Raw genomic sequence first — 26616 nt, 5'->3', positions numbered from 1 at the left:
GATTGACCCTTACATTTAATACTATTGTCTTTGTGTCAAGAAATTGAAAACAAGATCAAATGATAGAAACATTTACCCATTTTGGGAAGGGATACATGCAGATATTTTAAGTAGCAAATTTCTTTCATTTCCGATTATTAAGTGTAACATTTAAGAATTAACAGAATAAATGTGAAATCAAAACTTTGAAGCATTTTGAGATACTTTTAGCTATTTTGTTGTAAAATATATCAAAATGAAAAAATCTTGATAAAATTAATAAAAGACTGATTAACACAGAAGTCTTTTTAAAATATTCAGCTGATAAAGTCATTTTAAGCGTTCAATTACACTGATCTTGAAATAAAACTAAACCCAAACTTACAAGCATAGCTGGTTTAGAGAGGGAAATAAAAGTTGAGCCAAATCAATTATAAAGCATGCTTTTGTTATTACTCATACAATGACCTTCAAAAACTCTGATTTCTAATGCTTTTCCCAATCTCTGTACTGAGAAAAATGTATCCCTAAGTCACAAACCCTGTAGGTTCTCACTTCATTCCTCCTTCTTTCCCAAGTTTATGGAAACTTGGTCCCAATAGTTTCACAGTACAAAGCAAGAAGACAGAATGGGAAGAGAGACCTTTTCCTAGGGTTATTTATGGGCACTGACAGTCTATACAATACTTCTGGCTGATTTGTGTATGCTTCATTCCAAACGTGTATTCCTTAGCATACAAAGGGAGATGAGTGAGACCAACAGACAGCATGTCTGCAGTAGCTCCACAGTATACAGACACTTGTCCCGGTGGAGCACAGCCATGAGTTTTACAAACTTTAACATCTCCTTGGGCTAACATAGTTGGCGGCTGAGCACTGAGAATCAATTCAGATACATATCTGCAACGTCTACATGCAAAGGACATACCAAGTATTAATAGGCAGTGACCAAACAGAAAAATAAACCTAGAAATTATCATTTTATATATATAATATATGTAAAACTATTTTTTAACTATATGGACTATATTACTATATGTACTCATTGCTTCCTTAGGGATAGAAGCAGAGATTTTTTAGGTTTGGTCTTAGTATGGTCCTTGAACTAATTTTTAAACTTAGAAAATTTTCAGGAATCTTTTTAGAAATCTGCATTTACATTTAAATATAAATGCATTATTAATGTCAATAAATCCTAGAAATTAGTAATTATACCTAATTTCTCTCATTTTAAAATTCATATAGCACAAGCCTACTCATCTTTTCTACGTATTTCTTCAAAAAACCATTTTCCTCCATGTTTTCATACAGTTATATTCGTTCTGAATAGAAAGCAACTTAAAGCTATTTCCTACCACCACCAAGCCTATCAACCATCCTCACATTTTCTTTATTTAAAAAAAATATTTATTTTTATTGAGCCCATAAGGCTGTGATCTCTTCATATTTTGCCTTTGCTACACTGAGCTGAGCCAATACGTTTTCTTGGCCATCTGAATGCCATCAAAGGTATTAGATAGATTCTGGAAGGTTAAAAAAAAATAGTATAGATACTATACATAAATTGGGGCATGATCAATTATTATAATACCAAAAGATTATAATAATAATTTGGTGTCTTTGTTTGTACAGTCTATCAACAAGAATTAGTTGTCATGTCCCAATGTGAAGTATAATTCAATGGAGTTGAAAACTGATCCACAGTTATTCTACCCTATTTTGTTAGTCCTTTGCCCTTTGTTTCCCAGGTATTCTACTTTTTACTAAACTTCTGGAAAAATAGAAGCAGATAACCAAAACTGATCGTGGGATATTTTAAAATGCCATCATATATAATATTTAGGACAACAGTTTCATGTAAGATAGCTTCCTAATCATAGCCTGACTGAAGAAAGCCAAAAATAAAACTTGCAACACACCTCAGAAAAGCCTTAACTAGGCCCTTGTTATAGCAACTCAAACATCTGACCAAGATGATCACATTCCAGAATTTAATGTACAATACATCCTATATTATTATCCACTAAATACCCACGTATATTTTATTTTCTGTGTCAAGAGCTATACCCACAAAAAAGAGAATAAAGGAGAAAAAAATCCATGAAAATATAGCCAGTTTATACATGATTTTAGAATCTATTATATTAATCACACTTGCATATCTGATATAAAAAATACAACTGCATAAATATATAGAGTATAGTGCAATGGAAAACTCTTACATTTAAAGTAGTCTTTAAGAGCCGATTAAGAAGCAACAATTAAATGTTAGAAAACTTACCTTGACTTGCAAACTTCAACTCTTTGGCATCTGTGAGCGTGGTCCTTTTGTCAGACCCTTTTTTCTCTGTTCGGCGATGGCTTCGTCTTTTCTTAGACTCTCCCCAAAGATTGGACCCTCCATGCATGCTTGGTATATTCAAAATAGCAATTCCTTCCAGAGAGATGTTTATTAAATCAATCTGTACTCCATCACACTGATTAGAAAAAGGAAAAGAACAGAAACAATTTGATTTCATCTTTTGTACTTCCTTATCTTTTAATAAGAATTTTAAAATCTATAATCTTGTCCTTTCTAAATAAACCTTTCAAGAACACTTAAATGGTTACCCTAAAGGTCAATATAAAAGATAAAGCAACCAATAACATTTACCAGGCATCATAAATAGTCTTTAAAAATGATCAAATTAAATCATCAGTGTATCTCTGTTTACAGAAAACCTTCGAAAGGGGCCCAGTTTAGTGCCTGCATATATAACCAGCTGCAAATTTCCAATGTGTTACAAAGAGGTTGATTCTGGAAAGTTTTGTCAAATTTCAGGCAGAAATTTTAAGGACTGCTCCTATTTAGAACACACTGCAAGGTACTATTGGGGGAAAATAAAGAAACAGAATTCATAATTAGGGCCTCATTTTTGGGGAGCAGAGAAAGAAATGGCTTAAGAGACTTTTGAAAAAAGAGATTCAAAGAGATCTGAATTACAATGAAGTGGCCAAGGATGGTTTCTTGAACTAGATTAAGTTCCAAGCACAGTGTCAAAGGCAACGAGAGGTATGGTTATCTAAACGAACATGGAGAACCAGGCAGGCTGAGTGAAGGAAATGCCAAGAGCAGCAGCAGTAAAAGGAATCTCCAGGGGCTTCCCTGGTGGCGCAGTGGTTGAGAGTCCGCCTGCCGATGCAGGGGATGCGGGTTCGTGCCCCGGTCTGAGAAGATCCCACATGCCGCGGAGCGGCTGGGCCTGTGAGCCATGGCCGCTGAGCCTGCGCGTCCGGATTCTGTGCTCCGCAACGGGAGAGGTCACAACAGTGAGAAGCCCACGTACCGCAAAAAAAAAAAAAAAAAAAAAAGGAATCTCCAACCCATCATTACTTTATAGCTGCTTTAACGAAAAAATGAAAAGTAAAATCAGTCAGCCAGATTTTTTTGTTTGCCTGGTGAGAAGACACCCTTTCACTATGCAAAATATGGAACACTCTACCAGACAATGCTTTGCAATACTCAGAGTGATCACTTTTTACATTTTTGAATTTTCCATACATTTCTACTGATGCACATGTGTGGAAAGTGACAAGGCCATACTGTATTTTTGTAATTATGATTTATTTATTCATTTACTTTGAGTTTCCTAAAATGGTACTTATTATAATACAGCCCAGATATTGTCCTCCCATTTTCAGTTAGACGTCAATATGAGCGGAGATGTCAATATGTAACACTATGCTTTACAAACAAACTTTGTTAGGGATATGCATTTCATCAGTTAAAGTATATCTGCAGCGGGATTGTTTTATTTGCTATATGTTTTATTACAGTAAAAAAAAAAAAAGGTGGATACAATTTCATCATTCTCTTTCTCACCATAATCATGATTTTTGAAACTGGAAGAGATAATCCTTCACCAAAATTACAAAAACAAAAAACAAACAAAAACCCTCTCTTTTTCTACATTTTCCTCATCCTACTGAATCTAATACTGTATCTTGTTCACTAAAATATAAAAACTGTGAAATAAAGCAACACATCTTGAGCCTACTTGGCAGGGCTAGAAACAAATTCTAGAGAAGGTGCCAAGTTTTCATTCAATTTATTTCAACGAGGGTGAAACCAAGGTCTGGATGATGCCTTTTCTCCCCCTAGAAACAACTGATTTTTTTCCCCTTCTTTTCATGTATTAAATTAAGATGACTTCTTTTTACTAAAGAATTCTGCTCATGTGTATACTCACTTACTGCTATATATTCTAGATAAACAGATATTAATTTCATAATTAAAAGTAATCTTGTGTAAATACCCTGCAGGCCTCAATGAATCAAACACATACTGTGTGTCAGGCCTCCTACTGTCTTCAAGTGGAATGTACTGGCTGGATAATTAGATAGTACATATTTTTTAACCTTATTTGCATGCATATTATATCTTTTGCACACTGACAAGCAGCAGTAACAACAAAAGTCAGATTACCACAGGGAATTCCCACAAAGAAGTCTTCATTCCTTATAATTTGCAGCCTAAATTAAAATAATTTGATCTTTGACAAGGATGAAATGTCAAGCAGAAGGGGGTCCTCTACAAGCCACGGCCTGTGGCTTCTGAAATCTGCCTAATTTATGTCAGTCACTTCTTAATACATATTTAAGTATTACACGAAAAAGACGATAAATATGCAATCTGACACCTTTGGTATTTCCCTGCTGTTAATTTATAAAGGTCTGGCTTCCCCCAAACTGACTAAAATCATTTAAATAACAGAAGAATTGTGAAATAAGCTGGAGTTGAGGCCTGGCTTCCATTTTCACTCAATATTGAACACAGCAGGTAGTACACTAAGACAATTATTTGACTAGGCCTTCGAACCCCACTGTGACAAGTTACTTTCAGAATTAGTGAAGGAGTATTCCTTTGTTCATCTGCAAAAAAGGAGAGCATGTTGCAAATAGGCTTTTTTTTTTTTTTTAAACTGAATTAGGGGAATCACATGTGACAACTGAAAAACATCAGTGTATACTATTATTCATGTTTTCACTCTTCAGAGTCTTGGCACGTGTAGTTTTAAGGAAACAGTAAGCAGCTCTGTGAAAAGTGAAAAAAATTCTTAAGAAATTCCAAAGAAGAAGGACCAATGGAGAACACTGGGGTTCCTGTGAGAGGAGGACAGTGTACTTACATAAATACCTACTTATTAATAATTTGTTTCCACTAGTTCTTGACCCCAGGCTACCTTCCTCTGTTTGCTTTAACGTTATGTTCATTAGTCTGGAAATTTCCAGTGCTGGCTTTGATGAAGACCAGGAGTTGTATAGCACACCAGTTGAGTGCATGGAAATAAAAGCTGAGGTGAAGGCTATGAAATATAAACAAGTTATAATACTGTGTCAGATAATATTTTCATCCACTTTGAAGATTTATGATTTTTAAAAAGGTAGCTACAGAGAAAAAGAATATAAAAGCTTAAAAGCTAACAGCCTTGGTTAGTCAATAAATCCTGAATATTTTTATTATGTTGAAGAGAGGTCGTTAATGTATACTACTATGGGAGCTATTTTCAGAGTGCAATGTTGTGAGGCCATTGTCCACTCTTTTCAGTTTTGAAATGGAAGATCTTATTCTAGAGACAAATTTACCTAAAAGAATATGGTTTAAATTTTTCTTCCAATATATTTTAATCCTAGTTTATAAATATACCCTGCACCACATTACACAGAAGTGTTAAAGACAAACTTTTATATGTGAATTTAGTGTTTTAGATTCAGTTAACATGTCACTTGACAGAAATATTTAAAACATGTGAAGAACTTTGGAGAGCCATAAAAGTGTGGATAATAAATATGATGAGATATGATTAATGATAAACTGTAAATATTTTTTCATAGTGAGTCTAATTCTATGCCCAGGTCAGATAAAAATTATTCATAATTTTACTTAATGAAACATAAAAACATTGCTTTGTTCATTGTTTAAAATGGTATGGTGTAAAATGACTTAAATATACCTGCTTTAGAAGAGTTTCTGCAAATTCATACATAATTCATAGGATAAAATTATTTATGTTTTGCAGAAAACTATAGCAGCAAACCTACAAATTAAAACGTACATATAAAGGGCTTAATGGGATTAGAAGGCTGTGGTATTCTATATTTTCCCAGTGATTAAGCTCCGTGTTTTCTGAAATGCATTTGAAAAGTATTACCCACAAATCACAGTGTGATATAGGGACCCAGAACATGCCTTTTAGGTGATTTTACTGTTAGCTGGCAGTCCAGTGACGGTGACAACAGTGCTGATTGCAGATAACTGCAAGATTATTTTTAGAGTGGAATGGGAGATAACTGGTAAAGGAGAGAAAGATGGGAGCACACTTGGAAAAAACGAATATTTGAAACTGGTACCATGTATGCACACACACAGTTGCTGAACATGTTGACAGTAACAATAACACTGCTGGTTCAAGATATCAAACATTGGGGCTTCCCTGGTGGCGCAGTGGTTGAGAGTCCGCCTGCCAATGCAGGGGACATGGGTTCGTGCCCAGGTCCGGAAAGATCCCACATGCCGCGTAGCGGCTGGGCCTGTGAGCCATGGCCGCTGAGCCTGCGCGTCCGGAGCCTGTGCTCCGCAACGGGAGAGGCCACAACAGTGAGAAGCCCGTGTACCGCAAAAAAAAAAAAAAAAAAAAAAAAAAAAAAAGATATCAAGCATTAGCTATAAGTATCAGCAGAAAAGCACTTTAATTTTACATGTTTCTCTCTTTCAGGAGATTCTGTGAAAGCCAGAAATTATTGCTGGAATATTAAATTTCTTACCAAAAGTTATCTTATTAAAAATAACTTGTGGTAACTAAAGAAGAGAAATTTCACCTGTGGTCACTTTTCATCTGTCTCATTTCTTCCTCACTCTCCTCAGTAAGAAAAATTTATAATGTATTTATCTTAATGAAACGGTAACAGTACCTCAACCCCACATTTCTTGTACTTTCCTGGAACAGGGAGGTATTTTTTTGTTTTGGACTTGATGAGTCCAGTTTTTGATGACTAGGACCATCTGCGTTGAGGTCTACACCTTTAATGTCTCCCTTCATCATTGTTTCTAGAATTTCATTGCAAAAAAAAAAAAAAAATCACCTGGGAAGCTTTAGAAGAGAGGGAAGATCTTTTGCCTGTTCTTATCACACATGCACGCACATGCGTGTGCGCGCGCACACACACACACACACACACACACAGAAAGAGGGCAGGGAGATACTTTTGGAGGTGATGAAATGTTGATGGCTTTGATTATGATTATAGTTTCATGGGTATATTCTTTTCTCCAAACTCATTAAGTTGTCTACATTAAATATGTACAGCTTTTTGTAGATCAACTATGCCTCAATAAAGGGTTTAAAAAAGAATGTTCATTCACACGTTTCATTTCTACTACTCCAAGATGGTGTTTTGGTAGGGGTCAGGATAGGCTACAGTTCTCTAAATGCATGCTGAAAGACCGTCCAGGATGAATTTGATATAGGTGAAGCACAGACTAAGCTGTGAAAATCTGCCCTACCGCCTTTAATAACTCTGTGCTTTCCAGGTTACTGGGCAATCAGAATCTTATCTTTCAAATTCTGCTAATTTATTTTGTGTCCCTGACACTCTCCTTGCAATTTGTTAATTCTTGAGCTCATTTAGGTTTTGTAGAAATACTTAATCATTAAGACAAAGGTCAGTATCTGAGGAAATTCCTGGCCTTAAAATATACCACCCTCCCAAGTCTTACCAAACACCAAAAGACTCAAATACTTTGGAGAATGGGCCATTTTATTCTCTCATGAACTTTGCCTGGTACATGGAACAAATAAAAAACTCATGAACTTTGTAAGCTTCAATCCCAGATGGTGACCTGAGATTCTCAGGTACATATCCATGCCCCAGGTAGTTTTATAAAAACTTTGCTTTTAATATATTATCTTGTAAATTTAAAGCTTTTCATTTAATCTTTTTATTTCTTTATCTTTTGTTACAAAGTTAAACGATAACTGAAATTCTTTTTTTTTTTTTTTTTTGAGGTATGCGGGCCTCTTACTGTTGTGGCCTCTCCCATTTCGGAGCACAGGCTCCGGACGCGCAGGCTCAGCGGCCATGGCTCACGGGCCCAGCCGCTCTGCGGCATGTGGGATCTTCCCGGACCGGGGCACGAACCCGTGTCCCCTGCACCGGCAGGTGGATTCTCAACCACTGTGCCACCACACCAGGGAAGCCCCTGAAATTCTTAAAATTAAAAATTTCACCTTTGTTAACCTCTCTATGTATATAGATAACTGAAATTCTTAAAATTAAAAATTTCACCTTTGTTCATCTCTCTATGTATGTATTTATATTTCGATTCTCCAATTGATTTGTTTCCTTAAACATTTTGGCAGCAAGCAACACAATTCTTGTTTTTTTTTTTAAATCATGAAAGAAAATGCTCATATGTGTGTCTCTGCAACAGAGATGCAAGAGAATCTCTAAATCATAGGATTTTGACGAAGACTAAGACAGGTAATGGATGTGCATTGCTTAGCTCCAAGCATGAGGTGTATTTAATAATAGATAAATCTTAGCTATTGTTTTTATCAACTACTAGCCCGTGATATTAATATTATTCCAAATATTTACCTTTTTCAGAAAACAGCTTCCTAAATGAAAGAGAGATATGAGGTAAAGGGTCACACGGTAAATGCTTTGTTTGGAAGAAGCTGTCATTAAAACATATATCCATTACTTGAGGTACTCTTGTACTGAAGTGGTTTTATTCTCTCATATATTTTCAAACCATAGTTGGTATAATTTTAGGCCAGGAAGCAACAGCAAACAGAATCAAATTTCCAAACTGCTGTTTTTATTATATTTAATTATGAAGTAACCTTGAGGGTAGAAAGGCGTATTCTGCTAATATGATAGACTGGATTCATTAAAAAGTGAGTAGAGAAGCAGATTTTACATTACCATCCTTCCACACACACACACACACACACACACACACACACACACAAAACAAGCTTTAGAATTAAGATAAATTCATAAAATTATAACAGTATTTCAAGATATGCAACAATAGAATGGGGAGTGCACAGTGCTGTCTCCGATTTATAAATGCTACTCCAGTGGTGCATAGAATAAGGCAGTAAATGCAGAGCTGGGAAGCCAGACTTGGAGGGCATGTAGAAACATGACCCGAAAGAGTTCTTCTCAAGATGTAAAGCTCAGTGGAACAAAATCACCGAATTTTATCACTTGTAATGTTAAAATCAATGTTTTCCATACCTATTTTTATCACACGTCTTTTGCTATGTGACACAAACTTTTCCTTGGACATTTTTCACTTTGTGACATACATAATATTATACTATAGATCGATGTTTGTTTTTTGTAAATTGAGACTTTAGTTTTTAGAGCAGTTTAAAGCTCATGGCAAAATTGAGGGGAAGGTACAGAGATTTCCTGTATACACCCTGTCCCCACAAATGCACAGCCTCTCCCATTATCAACATCCCCACCAAAGTGGTACATTTGTTACAACTGATGAACCTACATTAACACATCATAATCACCCAAAGTTTACAGTGTCCATTAGGGTTCACTCTTGGTATACATTCTACGGCTTTGAACAAATGTATAATGACCTGTAGCCACCACCATTGCATCACATGGAGTATTTTTATTGCCCTAAAAATCCTCTGTGCTCTGCCTATTCCTTCCTCTGTCCCCCTTAACTGGCAACCACTGATTTTTTTAGTGTCTTCATAGCTTTATCTTTTCCAGAATGCCATATGTTCACATCATACAGTATGTAGGCTTTTCACATTGGTTTCTTTCACTTAGGAAAATGTATTTAAGGTTGTTCTATGTCTTTTCACAGCTTGGTAGCTTTTCAGCACTGGATAATATTCCATTGTCTGGATATACCACAACTTATTTTCCCATTCATCTACTAAAGGACTTCTTGTTTGCCTCCAAGTTTTGGCAATTATTAAATAAGTTGTTACTAACATCCACGTGCATGTTTTTGTGTTAACATAATGTTTTCAACTCCTTTAGGTATATAGCATATATACTGTATGATTGCTGGATCATAAAGTAAGGGCATGTTTAGCTTTGTAAGAAACTTCCGAACTGTCTTCCAAAGTGGCGGTACCATTCTGCATTCCCACCAGCAGTGAATCAGACTTCCTATTGCTCCACATCCCCACCAGCTTTTAGGGTTTTCAATACCCTAATAGGTGTGTAGTGGTATTTCACTGCTGTTTTAATTTGCATTTCCCTGATGAAATATGATATGGAGTGTCATTTCAGCTGCTTATTTGCCATCTGTATAGCTCCTCGGGTGAGGTATCAGTTAAAGTCTTTGGCCCAGTTTTCAAGACGGTTGTTTATTTTCTCATTGTTGAGCTGTAGGAGTTCTTTGTATATTTTGAATATACAAAGTCCTTTATCAGATATGTCTTTTGCAAATATTTTCTCTTAGTCTGTGGCCTGTTTTCTCATTCTCCTGACATTGTCTTTCAAAGAGCAGACATTTTTAATTTCAGTGAAGTCCAACTTACCAATTATTTCTTTCATGGATTGTGCCTTTGGTGTTGTATCTAAAAGGCATCACTATATCCAAGGCCATCTAGGTTTCCTCCTATGTTATCTTCTAGAAGTTTTAAAGTTTTGCATTTTACATTTAGCTCTGTGATCCATTTTGGGTTCATTTCTGTTAAGGGTGAAGAAATGTGAATAGATTTTTTTTTTTGGCCTGTGGATGTCCAGTCATCACAGCACCATTTGTTTAAAAAACCTTCTTTGTTCCATTGTATTGCCTTTCATCCTTTGTCAAAGAAGAGCAGACTGTATTTATGGGAATCTATTTCTTGGCTCTATATTCTGTTTCATTGATTTGTCTGTTCTTTCACCAATATCACACTGTTTTGACTACTTTATAGTAAGTCTTGAAGTCAGGTAGTGTCAGTCCTCCAACTTTGTTCTTCTCCTTCAATATTGTGTTCACTATTCTGAGTCTTTAGACTCTCAGGATAAACTTTAGAATCAGTTTGTTGATATTCACAGAATAATTTACTGGAATTTGGGGATTATATTAAATCTTTAGGTGAAGTTGAGAAGAACTAACATCACAACAATGTTGAGTTTACTTATCCATGAACATGAAATATCTCTCTTAGACAATTTTTTTTCAATCTACATTCAGTGGTAGGCGAAAGTAAGGAGAGGTGCAAGAGGCTTCAGGGTATCCACCCTATATTCAACCAGAAGCCATACCTTAAATTTTTTTCATTTTTGCCTTTTGCTGCAGATTTTCTTCAAGCATCGGTTTCTGAGGGCAGAAATGCTCAAAATCTACTATATAATGATTTCTTAAATAATGAGCTTTGAAGGTAAAGGGAGGTCTTAGATGATTTTTATAAATATATATGTACATATAGCTGTATAAGTATATATATACATATATATATATATATATATATATATATAAAACATACACATATTTATCATCACAAATAGCAATCAAAGTGCCTATTGAGCCCAAATCCTTTACCTCTTGTGATTATATCCCATTTCAGGGTTATGATCTGATTCAGTCATGAAGAGCTTTTTCTGTTCTATGACAATCAATTCTACCCCTAATACTTCAATTTATTTGTCAATCATGATGAGGAAAAAGTCCCAAAAGATTACATTCTTAAATAGTACCACTTTTGCTGTTATTATCATTAACAGTAAGTTAGAAAGCTGGGATAATGAAGAACCTAGCCAGACCATTATTATGATTCTCTGTGGTCCATAACTACTTTTGTCTACCAAACTTATTACCCTAATATTTGCCACTAATGATTTAGGTCTCAGTAGACAAGTTATTTATTTCTTTTTAAAAAGAAGAGTGTTAAAGCCAGTATTTCTCAATTCATATCAGCTAGTCATTAGGTGTCCCTGTTTCATAATTCTGTTCCTTCGATTTGTCTTTACAACTTAACAAAATATAACTTTTCCTTTTTCTTTAACCCCTAAAAATCTCTCAATAAAACTAACTCATTTTCTATTATAACTTGTCTCCAAAATTTTTAGTCCTACAATGTCTATATTTTTGGTAGACGTATTTGCTCTAAATCTTTTTAAAGTGTATCTTTTCTTGCTATCTTTGCTCTCTTTCTTGGCTTTTCCACTTCCTACAAATGTAATGGGGAAATGGCAACCTCAGGAACTGAGAAAAGACCTAGTTAATGAATGGGAATGGGAATGGAAAAGTGTATGTTTTAAACTTTATTCATAAAAGTAAGTACAATTTTAGTGAACTGTGTTTTAAAGGTTATAAGATATTGAGACCTGAAAATAATAAGTTTTTAAAAATGTATTTTGCAACTTTTTTTCTTTCCCTTCAAGTACTTCCTTTTATCTTACATTTTTCTGTCCATGCTATGCCCACTGATTTCTAAAGTTGTGTTCCACCTCTCATTCTTTTATGCTGTATTAAACAACTCATACTCAAACTTAACTTTATGTTAGTATTTCAGATGTGCTAGATTCTCAATGAGTGACAGAAATGACGTTTTAGAATCTTGGGTAAAGCTATATGAGTCGCTAAAATCCTAACTCCTTCCATGGGCTAGCACAACATATTAATAATCAAACTCAAGCCATTTCATAGTATTATAAAGATAATTCATTTTCTTACTTCTATTTCTACAGATTCATGTAGCTTCTTGCAGGTGGCTGAGAAAGTTTCAGATGTGCCAAACTCAAAATACCAAAATTTGTTCTTCATTCTGAAAAAGGAAAGGAAGAAGCATCTTAGGCAATTATCAATAACAGGAGGGATTTTTAAAAATGGGGTAGCCCTGTCTTGTATTATAAGTGATAAAAAAGGTTGGAGGACACGTACCATCCATTATGTAATAGATGGTCACATAATTTTCAGAGTTTAACTGTAAGCATCAAATTATATGATTGTCCCGGAGGGGATTATAGGAATGTATTGATCTGACAGATTCAAGTATATCTTTGCCTTTTCTATAATATTGGTTGCTCAGATTTTGAAATATGGTTTTAGTGCTTATGATTCTTAGCTTGTTCTTAGACAACTTGATTTTAGACCAGCCACTCTGTAATCATAAAGAGACAGAGAAAAAAGAAAAGTCTAGGCTTTTCATGAGGAAAAGGAGACCAAACTTAAATATGCTCTATTTTTCTAGATGCCTATGCATTCATTACAAATTATCATGATTGGAAAGTATATTAAAAAGAAAAAATAGTAGTTATCCATAAAGATAAAATGTAGTAATTTTTGGATAACTATTAATTATTTTTTAAAGATACTGTCCTCTGTTATATGAACAATAATGGGAAATTATGATACAGCATGAAAGAACTAAAGAAATAATATATTTTATCAACATACAGTTACAAAGAAAATATAGTTTAAACTATTTCAGTATTTAATCTGGAAGTAAGATGCTCAAAATTTATTTTCTCCCACAAATCAATGACCATATCTTTGTTTCTTTGTACCAGGTAATTAAATTAATGATCATTTAATGTAATTTTACAAAGGCTGACTAGATTTTTATATTAGCCAGTAGTGGATTTAAAAATTCATTCTCACGAAAAGCTGCAGTTTTTAATTATACATAGTCTACCAAGCTATCACGCCCTCAATTAGAAGAAAATACAGGTAAAATGGGATACATGCTTCCTCACATGAAGGCAAAACAAAAAGAAATTTTTATAATGATATTCAAATATCTCTCTCACAACAAATTACTTTTTCCTTATAAACATGGATATGTACTTTTCACATTAGAATGTAAAACATTTCAACAATTAAAAAAGACCCTTGGCAAGGACCTTACTGCTTAATGCAACCCTCTTACTTGTTATGTAAGATGACATGGAACCTAATACAGTGCTTATTATTATGCTGTGTTGTATAGAGTTCTCTGATATAAAATTACAAACTATAAAAGTAATCTTATCTATCTAGACATACCCAATAATATTTAGCCTCATACAAGTTTTTATTTGCTTACAAAATTTTCACTAGCCCTTCTTGCATTCATCACCATATTAAGGCCAATAATCTGAAAACCAAGATAAGTTTCATAGGACTCTAGCACCATGAATCATTATTCTTTTCTAGAGAATATCTCCTTGGATTATGGCCTGATTTAATATATCTGAGTAGACAGAAATAGATGATAGCTAGTTAGATAGAACAGGGCAAACATTTAACAGTAAGATCTGTGGGTCTGAGTTTACATGTAAGTTTATATTAAATTAATGCAAATAATGTACATTATAGAATAAATGTAGTTTTACAAATTTATACAATGGCTGAAGTTAATGGAAAATTTCGTTTATGGAAAATTAAAAATATTTTCCTATTGATTCATCATTATCATGAAAAATATATCATTCAGCATGATATGAGAGGAAAATATTGTTCTGCGTGAAATGGTCTCCAGACAATCAGAATAATATGTAGTATATGTTTTATTACTGTTTGGAATTGTCTTTCTACATTCAACAAGTTTTCTAATAATATCTTTCTGTTGGCCTTTTACCCAGACCTTCCTGGATTCATTTATTCATCCAGTCATTCATTCAACAAATGTTTAGTGAGAACATTCACTTCCATATGCTATGTTTAGTTCTAAAGATACAAATATGAACACAATTATCTCTGTCTCTAAGAAGCTCAGAATGGTTAAGATTATGGGCATATAAAATAATTGAAAAGTTAATTCTCTAAATTAGATATGAGCAAAATATTGTGAAAAAACACTTCAGTGAATCACCTGCTGTTGCCTTGAGGGGTCCAGAAAGCTTTAGAAGACGAGAGCGTTATAATGGATAAGTAGAAGGCAAACAGGAGGAAGGCGAGACAAGTTCTGGTGTTTTTAGGAGTGCAGTGTGACTTAACAGATTGCCTAAGTATGGGCTAACTAGGGTCTTTTTCAGAATGGGTATGCCAAGTTAAGGGGTTTGGAGTTGATATTATAGATTTATAGGACGTCTAAAAGAATTCTGTTAGCAGTGAAGCGACATAGCCAGCTTTGTTGGATAAATAAAACTCATAGAAATGAATAATTGGGCTGGAATGGCGAAATGTTGGTGCTGTGGACAGAAACGTGGCTGTTGGAATAGTACAAATGAAATAAAATTCAAGGCCTAAACGGAGAGGCAAGGAAAATGGAAAGGAGAGGCTGAATTTAAGAGACATAAATGAGGGAGAATCAATAGGAACTGGTGGTATTAGATTATACTGATTTCTGCCATATCTAGGTTATCTCTAGAGGTGTATGTGGGAATATCAAAGCATCACTCCAGCAAAGAAAGGGCTATGTGTCTACATTTTGACAGGTTCTGTGACATAATGATGTAATGTACACTGTATCACAGTTTGAAAATTATATATATACATACATACACACATACACATATATGGCTTCTACATGCATGTAAATGGTTACTCCCTATTTTTTTTCATTCTGTCCATCAAATTTCTTCATAGCTTAACCAGGATGATGAGGAGCTTGTATCAGCTAACCAAAATGTACTCATTTTAGCAAACACATCACAAGAAACAGAAATTCTGAGAATTTACATTCAGTCTTTATTCACCATATTAGTTAGCATTACTGCTCATGTGCAAAAGCTGCTTTAAATTCTCCATTATTACAACCATTTTATGTTTCACTTAGATAAATATATGGAGGTAATAAAAAGCACATAGAATCAGATTCCACATGACAAATTAAAAGCTGTTAAATTTTATTTTTTTTCAACCCAACTGGTCTTTAGGTTGTAGAAATGCAAAAAAGCACATTTAAGCGTGTATGCTATTTATTTTTATGGCTCACATTAGAAAATGATCCAAATAATTCAAACTCAGATTTGTCAGAGAAAACATATAGCTGTGGATTTTAAGAAAAAGGTAACTGGACATTTAACCCACTATGAAATGCTCACACCAGAGTCAAATTTATTGTGTTCTTACACAGGTTTTGTGGATACAGGTAAGATGACAAATGTCCTACAAAAAAAGTTATTCATACTGTTATAATTTTAAGCCATTAATATACTAAACCGTATTTCAATGAATTTAATTGTAAGTCTACAGGCTTCAGTTTAATATTTAAAGTGCTTGGCTACCAGATGGTCAGGTAAAAATAAAATTAGCTCCCATTTACCAGGCATTTTCTTACTACCAGTAATTCTGCTTCTTTTATATATCTTCAGGAAAATGTGAACTATCAGAAATATTGCTCAGGCAAAACAATTATTCCTGTCATAATGAAATTTAGTTAATATTTAGTTCTACAAGTTCTGTTCAAATACGCATTTTAATTTCTAGCAATATATTTTCCTTGGAACTTTTCTTCCTGGTTTACAAAGGTTTTTCGTTGTTTTTTTTTTAAACTTTTTCTGCTAAGTAATGTTAATGCAGCAAACATAAAACAAAACAAACAAAACATGAATTGCCAGTGCATTTACCAAAAATAATACCAAAGAACCTAATTAGATATGACGCTCACTCCTAACAAAGATGTAACATAAAAAGGGTGAAATTGCCTCATTTACCTTACTGTAGAAAACTCTAAAGTCATAAACACACAGAAAGTTTTAATGCAATGAAATTACTCTTAAATTAAATGTCAACTTTTTCTCACAGGTGTGCTTCTTTTATTATTTTCATGTATTTAGTGATGATATAGCAGCTTTGGAAGACCATTTATATATGTATAAAACTGAACTCTTCTAATAGACACTTGAATCCCTTTTCAAGCATCCTTAACTGGTTCTATCTATACTGTATGAATAACATGATCATCAGATAATAAAATCCTCTGACCTTTGCTTATTATTTATTTTTTTATAAGTTTATTTATTTATTTACTTTTGGCTGCGTTGGGTCTTCATTGCTGTGAGTGGGATTTCTCTAGTTGCAGCGAGAGGACGCTACTCCTCATCGCGGTACGCAGGTTTCTTGTTGCTGTGGATTCTCTTGTTGCGGAGCACGGGCTCTAGGCGCGTGGGCTTCAGTAGTTGTGGCTCACAGGCTCTAGAGCACAGTCTCAGTAGTTGTGGCACACGGGCTTAGTTGTTCCGCGGCATGTGGGATCTTCCCAGGTCAGGGCTCAAACCCATGTCCCCTGCATTGGCAGGCGGATCCTTAACCACTGAGCCACCAGGGAAGCCCCGATCTTTGCTTTTATTTTAGTTTTAAATTCTATTTATTGTTTAAATTTATTTTTGGCTGCGTTGGGTCTTCATTGCTGCAAGCGGGCTTCCTCTAGCTGCGATGAGTGGGCTTCTCATTGCGGGGGCGTCTCTTGTTGCGGAGCACTGGCTCTATGTGTGTGGGCTTCAGTAGCTGTGGCTCACAGGCTCTAGAGCGCAGGCTCAGTAGTTGTAGCGCACAGGCTTAGCTGCTCCACGGCATGTGGGATCTTCCCAGACCAGGGATTGAACCCGTGTCCCTTGTATTGGCAGGCGGATTCCTAACCACTGAGCCACCAGGGAAGCCCCGCCCTTTGCTTTTAAAACGAAAGCAAAAACATAATGTCCTAAGTAGCTTAGTTAAAATGGATTTTAAATGAATATTTTTTACTCATTAAAGATGTTTCAAAAATCTCATCATTTACATTACTTTGCTTCATTTTTGTCCTGTTATGAAAGCATTTCAACAGTCATTTCAAAACTGGTTTTAAAATTATTTTCTCATGGAGAACAATGTTTCTAACAGTTCGATAACTTTATTTTAATACAAAATTTAGTCTTACAATTTGATGGAATACTCTAGAAACATAGCAGGAATTTTGAATTTGGCTAACAATAGTGGTGATGAGAGACGTGTCACTGTTGACTTACAGCAATAGGGTAAGTGTTTAAAATGGTACATTTATGTCATAGAACTCAATTCAGTTTTGTTTTTCATTGCCAAGAGACGTTACACCAGACATTGGTTATAGGGTTACTCATTTATTCCTAAATGTAGTGAGGTATTGCTCTTAATATGATTATATTTTATAAAAAGAACTACATTTTATTGAAACCCTCAAACCTATGTTTTTTAAAAATAGCAATTTATACACTCTTATAGCAAAAGAATAATGTTGATAATATTATTTCATAAGGAAGGAACATGGCTGTAATTACTACAGTGGGGACATTTTATATTCACACCGAAGACAGCAAACATTTTTCATGTTTGCACACCACAGGTAAAGATATATTTTTTAAATGACATATAAAAATGCTTGTATCTAATGTTCATTCTTAAGGTATGCTTGTTAAGCACTCAAGAGACAGTGAAACAGGCTACAGAAACTTCAGACAGAATCATAAAATATCCCACCTTGGTATGTAAAAAGAGATGGATATTCTAATGGAAAAGTACAAAAGCAGTAGTAATGCCATATTGCAGAGTCGAGAGAGGTATACATACATAGTAAGTCCCCAAAGAACAATGATAAATTAATAATTATATGAAATGTAAAACTAAACCTATAAAATGTTTAAATGGTGTCCAAGATGTTTAGACCTGAATATCTTTCAATAATAATTAGATCTCTATTATTAAAATAAGTATTTCATAATCATAAAAAGTTCTTTAAGAAAACTGTTAGGGAGATGAAATGAAATTTGTGATAGCCATGTTTTCTGCTGTTACTGAGCATGGCACTGTCACAGGTAAACCCAATGAGGTTTAGAAGTCACTCACCCAACATCATATGGGAAGTGCAAAATGTAACTCAGGAATTCTAGCTTTTTTCCCATACTGTCTCTCATTAAATGTAATAATGAATGCAGCATCACATGAAACTTTTTTCTAAGCCATAAGGGAAATGTTATAGGTGAGATGGGTGATCATCATTAAATTGTTCTTTTGTTCATATTTCTACTTCTAGTTTTTTTTTTTTTTTGCGGTATGTGGGCTTCTCACTGCTGCGGCCCCTCCCGTTGCGGAGCACAGGCTCCAGACGCGCAGGCCTAGCGGCCATGGCTCACGGGCCCAGCCGCTCCGCGGCATGTGGGATCCTCCCAGACCGGGTCACGAACCCGTGTCCCCTGCATCGGCAGGCGGACTCTCAACCACTGCGCCACCAGGGAAGCCCTAGAAGTATTTTTAATCCCCCTCTCCTGATTATTTAAGTCAACTAAGGATGACAATGTAATCTAGCGCTGACAAACAGGACCTGAGAGATCTCTCATTCTGAAACAGAGACATGTACAATGGGAAAGCTAGGTCCATTCTTTCCCCTGTTTTTGCATGTTGTCAAGGAAGGAGATTCTAATTGGAAATGGAGCAGCCATCTTACCACCATGAAAGGAAAGGCAAGGGATACCCAGAGATGCTGATCCAGATTCCCGAAGAGAGTTGAACTTCATAATCAGTCAATTCTGAAACAGTCCATTTCTGGATCTCCACTCATGTGAGATTTATAAATAGACTCTTATTATTTATGTTGTGTATTCTGTTACTTGTAGCCACAAGCACACTGACAGCACTGTCTATTATAGTTCTAAGAGAATTTTCACATATATTATGATCAATGAGATATTTGGAAAATCCAAATGAGGTGATATATTTGTTATACAATCCTATTTTTCTAGGTGTGAAATTTGGTGGTAACTGAAATAAAGGAGTTAAGGTAGAGAATTTCTGTTCAGCATAATTCCCTGTGCTTATCTTGTGACTAGATATGCAAATATCACCGAATATGCTTTCCTCATCTGACTTGCTATCCCCTGAATTTTTAAAGAATTATTTCCATGTTTATATACTTGAAATAATCTTGGGAAAAAACTCACAAAACATCCCTCTTTGAAGTGTCCCAAATTTGCAACTGATGCTTTTATCAGAGTCACAGACTACTAAGCAGTTGGTAAGTTCATACTTCTCACCTTCCCCTCTTCCATATCCAAAAACTTAGAAATAGAGTCAGTGGGTGATATTTGAATTAATAAAATATACCACGATGTCTGAGATTATATACAGAAATATTTAAGGTAGAGTATTTCTCACTAATATAAATAGACACATGTACAGCCTAGCCAAAATTGATAGTGAAAATGTAATGAAGGTTTGTATGCATCAATATAAAATAAAGCTCTACTTCTTTTAAAGGGATTATTGTATTCATAAATAGAAAATGTCCACAACACAAAAACTCTCTTCAGTATGTATAAAAACAAAAAGAGGAAGGCACCACAAATGCAGGAATTAGCAAGTCTCCATGCCTAACTCTGAACGTCAGGGGAAACTAGACTGTTCTCTCTAGTGGTAAAAAAATCATTTATCCAACGTTCTGAGCACCTACTCTAGACATGGTACTGTGATAGGCAATGGAATTACATTTGTACATAGGACAGAAGAAGTCTCTGCTCACATTACAGTTAATTTTTAGTCAGGAAAACATATACGAAATGATTTAATATCAATTGTGATAAGTTCTAAAAAAGGAGGTTTATAGGATGCTGTTAAGAGTGAACACAATAAAAGGGAACAGCAAAATTTCTTTAAGGAAGGAAATTGGCCAGATTTTTCAAAGAGTCTAGGTAACAGAGTTCCTTAACCCATCCTCCTTCCTTTGCTCTAATTCCAGTTACCAAGCAATGTGGAGTTAATTTTGCTTTCCACGGATTTTGATATGATGTCCTGAACTATGGAATTGTGTGTATTCTACTCTCTGGAAAGGAATCACCACCACTTTCCCTTGGTAACTTGAGCAAGTGATTAAAAGCCTGATCACTTCTGGGTGCCATGATAAAATGATGTTTTTCCATTTACTAAAAATGAGGACGAGACTGGACTATGGTCACACACTTAACATACTGCTCCCTAGGATGACTGCTGGAAGGCCTTCACAGGCAGCTGGGACAACTAGCTGGATAATAAAGTGAATATGCTGACCTAGACTGTGAAAGAATTGCTTGCGACATCCCCTCTCTTTCTACCATTTACCAATTGACTTCCTTGGTTATATTTGTCTCTCTCTCTCTCTCTGTCTCTGTGTCCCTCTTTCTCTGTCTTTTTTATTTGCTTTTACTGAATGTACTAAACCAATCAATTATTTAAGCACCAGATATAAGAATACAAAGGTTCTTCAGTGTTAGTATGTAGTTTGACAGATATTTAAGGAGCACCTACTTAGTTTCAGGGAAGTTAATTAAATGTAATAGTTCAGGTACACTTATAGTAAAAACAGCTCCAGTTTTCTGACCTGACCCATGGACAACTCTTTACAACTAGAATATGAATTAACTGGTAACTTTCTGCATTTGACTACGAGAAGGAGTCAACATTATTAAACAAATAACTCTGTCTGACGGCATTTGCTTTGCATGTTAAAATATTAATGACATCTGAAATCACTACACAAAGCGGTTTCAAACACAAGGAATTCAACATGTGAAAAAGGAGATTATACAAATAGTTTTGAAAAATACATCTACTTTTCATCACTGAAAGGCCAATTAATTCTTTTCTATTACTACCCTCAGTGTCATAGAATAATTTAAAATCAATAATTATGAATCATTAGAACATATTATACCTTGCTACATTTTAAATGTTTCTCCTAACCAATTTTTAGATGCTATGTTTTGTAAAACTTACAAAAATAAAGAAAAAAATTACACCTCTCTAGCTCCTTCACACATCATTTTCCTTACCTATATTCTGTGACGACTAACACAGCGTCACAACTTAAAAAAAAACTTCTAATAAAACTTGTTTCTATTCTCTGAAAACTAGTTAAGTGTTTTACCTTCTGATTTTCTTCACACATCAGCAGTCCTTTTCCAATTTTGTAACAAGAACCACAACTTTGCATTTTGAAAATGTTGTTCACCTTAAAACTTCTCTCACACTAGAATTACAAAATGGGGCAATCCTCCTTTTCCCGATGCTACAGAGGACTGGTTTTACACACACATTAATTATCTTGTAGAAAAACGATAAGAATAAGAATCAGACTACTTGAGTTATATTGAAAATATTGATACTTTTAATCAAACTGAAGAATTATATAGTCTAACATATGAATCAGTAAACCCATTATTATTTAGATTGCATTTTTTGTCACTGATTTATGTCCTGAGGGACCCAGATGACTCCCGGAAATATCATGATCTGTTTTTGTTTCCAGTCAAGATGCTATAATTTATATAAAATATTCAGGCTGACTTGTATATAAACTAATTGACAGATGTAGGCATTATTATTTGGAGATTAATCATTGTGCTGGTACACTCAAGTACATGTTGGGTAATTCTAAGAAACATTTCCTTTCCTTTTCTCTCTAGTATTATCTATTTTTTATTTTAAAAATAAGCCTAGCCCATATACTATTTTCTCCTGTTTGAAATTATGCCCAAATAAGCAGATAATAAATGGAGATGAATTATAGTTGAAGATATCTTACAAGATAAAACCTTTTTCAATTTGCATTACCATCAACAAATCAATAAACCAACATTTTTTGTCATACTAATATACTTAGCAACACGTTGTATCGCTTTCCAGAATTTAAATAAAAAGTCATCTGTATCTTTCACTTAAGAAGAACAAAATGATACCCTTGTTCAAAAAAGTGTATATAATCTGAACCTAGATACAGTATTGAAGTCATTTCATTCAAAATATTGGATATTTATAGTCGCTCATTTAGGTGACTCAGAGATGTTTCCTATTATGAACAGATTATAGAGATTGCAGAGGATAACTCCTTGTTATTTTTATCTATCAGTACGAAAACAAAATCTCTTGGAGGCTCTTTTTAGTAAGTCATCAAATGTAAAATAATCATAAGGTTACTCATACCTACATAATATGTTTCAGTGTTGCTAAATCTTGCCAGAGTTCATTATTATGGATTCATGGAAATACGTATGTGAACAAGAACACTACTTTTCTTTTTTTTTTTGCGGTACGCGGACCTCTCACTGCCGTGGCCTCTCCCGTTGCGGAGCACAGGCTCCGGACGCGCAGGCTCAGCGGCCATGGCTCACGGGCCCAGCCGCTCTGCGGCATGTGGGATCTTCCCGGACCGGGGCACGAAACCGCGTCCCCTGCATCGGCAGGCGGACTCTCAACCACTGCGCCACCAGGGAAGCCCAAGAACACTACTTTTCATTCAGCTATCTCCCCCCAAATTTAGAACCTAATCATTTGAGACAGATGAAAACAAAAAGCGACTTGCTTAGGAACATAAAAGGGGAGACCAGAGAAAGGGATTTCTATTATTTTTGCTCATTCATTCATTCAACAAATATTTACTGAATACCTCTTATGTGACAGGCACCGTTCTAGTTGCTGGTAATTCATTAGTGATGAAGTTCCTGCTCTTATATTGCTAATAGCTTTTATTTGTTTAAAGGTGAGATTAGATTGCCTATTATCACTTAGAATTGATGAACCACTCTCTCCAGTTCTTCTCATTCTTAGAGCAGAGCGTATATAAAATGAAAATCCAAAACAAATACAAAAAATTATAAAACATTTATACCAGCCAATTCCTGGACTAGTTTTCAAAACTAAATTATAATTGCCTTTATAATTAATTAAAGTATTATTGACTACAGCAGTAGATTGTTTAAATGGACGCAAATTCTTCCCAATCCTGTATGCAAGCCATTATGAAACGGGACTATGCCACATCTCCCTTCCAGAGGTAGATCTCTTTCTTCACCCCCCTGCATCTGGACTAGCTTTAGTGACTTTGACCAACAGAATGTAACAGAAGTGATGTTGTACAAGTTCCACAGCCTAGGCCTCAATGGCCTTGTAAATGCCACTTTCCCTCTCTTGGAGCACTGTCCTGAGAACTCCTTGTTGTGAAGACATCCAGAGTGGAAAATGACGTGAAGAGGAAGATCTAATAACCTAGTTGAGCCCAGGCCCAGCTCATGCACTAACTTATTGCATATGAAGAGCTGCCTAGTTCACCCAAAGAAGTAAGAAAAATAATAAACTGCTGTCATTTTCAGGTGCAAAGTTTTGGGGTGGTGTGCTGTGTAAAAATGGATGAAAGACACACAAACTTATCATATATCTTGGAACACGCTAACCACAACATACACAGAAGTCAGCAAAAGCTTCCATAAATTCTGCCTTATAGACTCTGCCCTACAGTGTAGTGGGAAAGACAGCAATTCCTCAAGCACACAAATATTGTGAAATTGCTGTGGTACCATGGGAAGGAGGAAAAGTGGAAATATTTCATGAGAGGTTATAATTCCTGGGAGGGAAGCACATTTCTGGCACAGGTGACTGTCAGCACAAAGGCCCTGTGGCAGAAAAGATACCTAAAGCCACGTTAAGGAGGCCAAAGAACCTAGAAGAGAGAGAATGGTAGCTCAGTGTGAGTAAGTGCTGCTAGATTAGGGCCAGACACTCCACTGCAGAGCATGCTTGTCTTATGATGAATACTGGCAGCAGCAGTGCTTATACTGAATTGGTATGTCTTTATCTATGTGTATTGTTTCTTTTTGATGCAACTATTTGCTGCATGAGCATTCAGGAAGTGGCAACACAATATGTTCCTAAAAGATCAGCAGAGCAATGCTTGTATTTCATTGTTAAAACTCCTTGCATATCTAAAGCCTCAGAGCTGAAACTAAGTAACCTAAATAAATGTAATGATGGAAATGAATTAGACAGAAAAGAGCTCTGGTAATTGTGGTTGTATTCATCTTTCAATTGAACAATTTAGACTTTTACGTAGAAGAAAAGGAATATGATAGGTCAATTAAGTACGGTAATAACCAGGCAAATCAACAAGTCTCTGTTGTACAAGTTGACTCTGTACTATGTGGTCATCAATTTCATTAACTTAGTATAATATAAAGAGTATGCAAAATTCTGAAGGGGAGATAAAAATTCTCAAACTCTTATTGTTCACATAAAAGGAAAGTGTCAAGTGAAAAAGTAACAGCCAATTATTTCCAATCAGATAAAACTACTGAAATATTTCTGTTGGGAACAAAGTCTTGCTTTCCTCTCAGCTCAAAAAATACAGACATAGCAAATTAATATTCCTGGAGTTCCCCTCCTTTGCTTATTAGACTCACAATAATACTGCTCAGAAGGATGAGGAGGCATTTGGGGAGATTATTGGCTTAAGCAATAACCCCTTAAAGCAAGGCAAGCAAAAAGAAAAAAGAAAGAAAAGAAAAAAATCTGAATTCTTTTTGTTACATTCAATCGTCACAATAGAGTAATTTTGTCTCATCATCTATAAATCTATCATCCTGCTAATACTTCGGTAAAATCATTTCATTGTAGCACATAATATATATTAATAAGCTACTAGACTTTTTCTAATAATCTACTTTCCTTTCCACTTTAGATTTAACAATCATATAATAATCACTGTTCTGCTTGCGAATGAATCATACGCAATAGTAAGGAAATAGCTAAGAGGGAGATGCAGCCCGTGAGAGATTTAATCATAGGAAATGGCTGACTTTTTATTTCCAATAACCATCTGCACTCGTGGTAAATCAGGTGCTAATGAAGCTCAGGCCCAGGCTGCATGGGAGCATAAATCTCAAGAACCAAAAGTCATGGAGCAACAGACTTCAGAAAAACAGAATTTTCTAAGGCAATGTACCAAGATTATCATATAGAAGGTCACCATGTGTCACATAAACGAATACATTTGGTAGACCTAATACCACTTTATGACACTGGCTATAAGCATCAAATATATATATACCTTTCTTTTGAAACCTGACCACTCTAAACTATTATGTTCATTTATGGTTTCCTCCTAGAGAGTCACCATGTTAAGGGCTGGAGTTCCCCATGCTAATTTCATTTTAATCTTCTCCAAAGTGACTTAGAAGTACTCAATACTTAGAAAATCAGTGATGGAAATAAACGGATTAATTGTGGAATCCCACTTTTAGAGCAGAAAAGTACTAACAGATTTTTTTTTTCCCCCAGTGAATGAGGAAGCCAGATCTAAACCGGGTAGAATTTGTGCCAGACATAGGATTAGACTCAAGTCTTTTGAGAATCAACCAATATGACAATGTCTTCTGAGACTTTCTGTTTCTGTCATCATAATCCTCCACTTCAGGCCTCACTCAACCACTATTGGGGTAATACCCACAATATGGATCAAGACAGAAATAGAAGGGCAAGGACAGGCCACCATCTCCAGAATCAATCAAATTCTGTCACAAAGAAAGGATTCAAGTCTTGAGCACTTGACAAAACATTGACCTTTTTCTACATGCTAGTGTAAAACATGGATCATATCTATCCCCGTGATTATTAATGATTATATTCTTAACCCTTTGCAAATAATAACAAAAGCAACGACCTGGAATCACAGGTAAAAATGAGGTGTGGGATTTCTAGTAACACTTGAGTCAACCTGAATTCCCTACCATCCCCAGCGTAACATGGCTTCATCATTCTCCACTTGTTACCACATATGCAGGAATTCTAGTGAAGTGCTAAAAAGTCTTTTCTCTCACTTTTGTAAAAATAAATTAGAAAACAACAGCCAATTAGTCTGTAACTAGCTTTATGAATTACTGGGGTAGATACAAAGAGCAATGGTTCTTAATTATCTGTGGGTCATGGATACCTTAAGAATTTGATGA

The 26616-nt window shown here is 35.2% G+C and overlaps 1 protein-coding gene across 24 annotated transcripts in view; it reads right to left on the bottom strand.

The window, feature by feature from the left end:
- DGKB (diacylglycerol kinase beta) overlaps positions 1-26616 on the bottom strand; it is a 909303-nt gene that overhangs the window by 187390 nt on the left and 695297 nt on the right. For all 24 annotated transcript variants that reach the window (XM_079932538.1, XM_079932527.1, XM_079932534.1 and 21 more), the window contains 2 exons: positions 12671-12761; positions 2261-2456 (listed from right to left, as the gene is read on the bottom strand). In XM_079932538.1, the coding sequence (XP_079788664.1) occupies positions 2261-2456; positions 12671-12761 (287 nt within the window). The remainder of the gene's footprint in view (positions 1-2260; positions 2457-12670; positions 12762-26616) is intronic.

The sequence above is a fragment of the Stenella coeruleoalba genome, assembly GCF_951394435.1.
Source record: "Stenella coeruleoalba genome assembly, chromosome: 9".
Taxonomy (NCBI): domain Eukaryota; kingdom Metazoa; phylum Chordata; class Mammalia; order Artiodactyla; family Delphinidae; genus Stenella; species Stenella coeruleoalba.
This window is presented reverse-complemented; position numbering and strand designations above follow the sequence as displayed.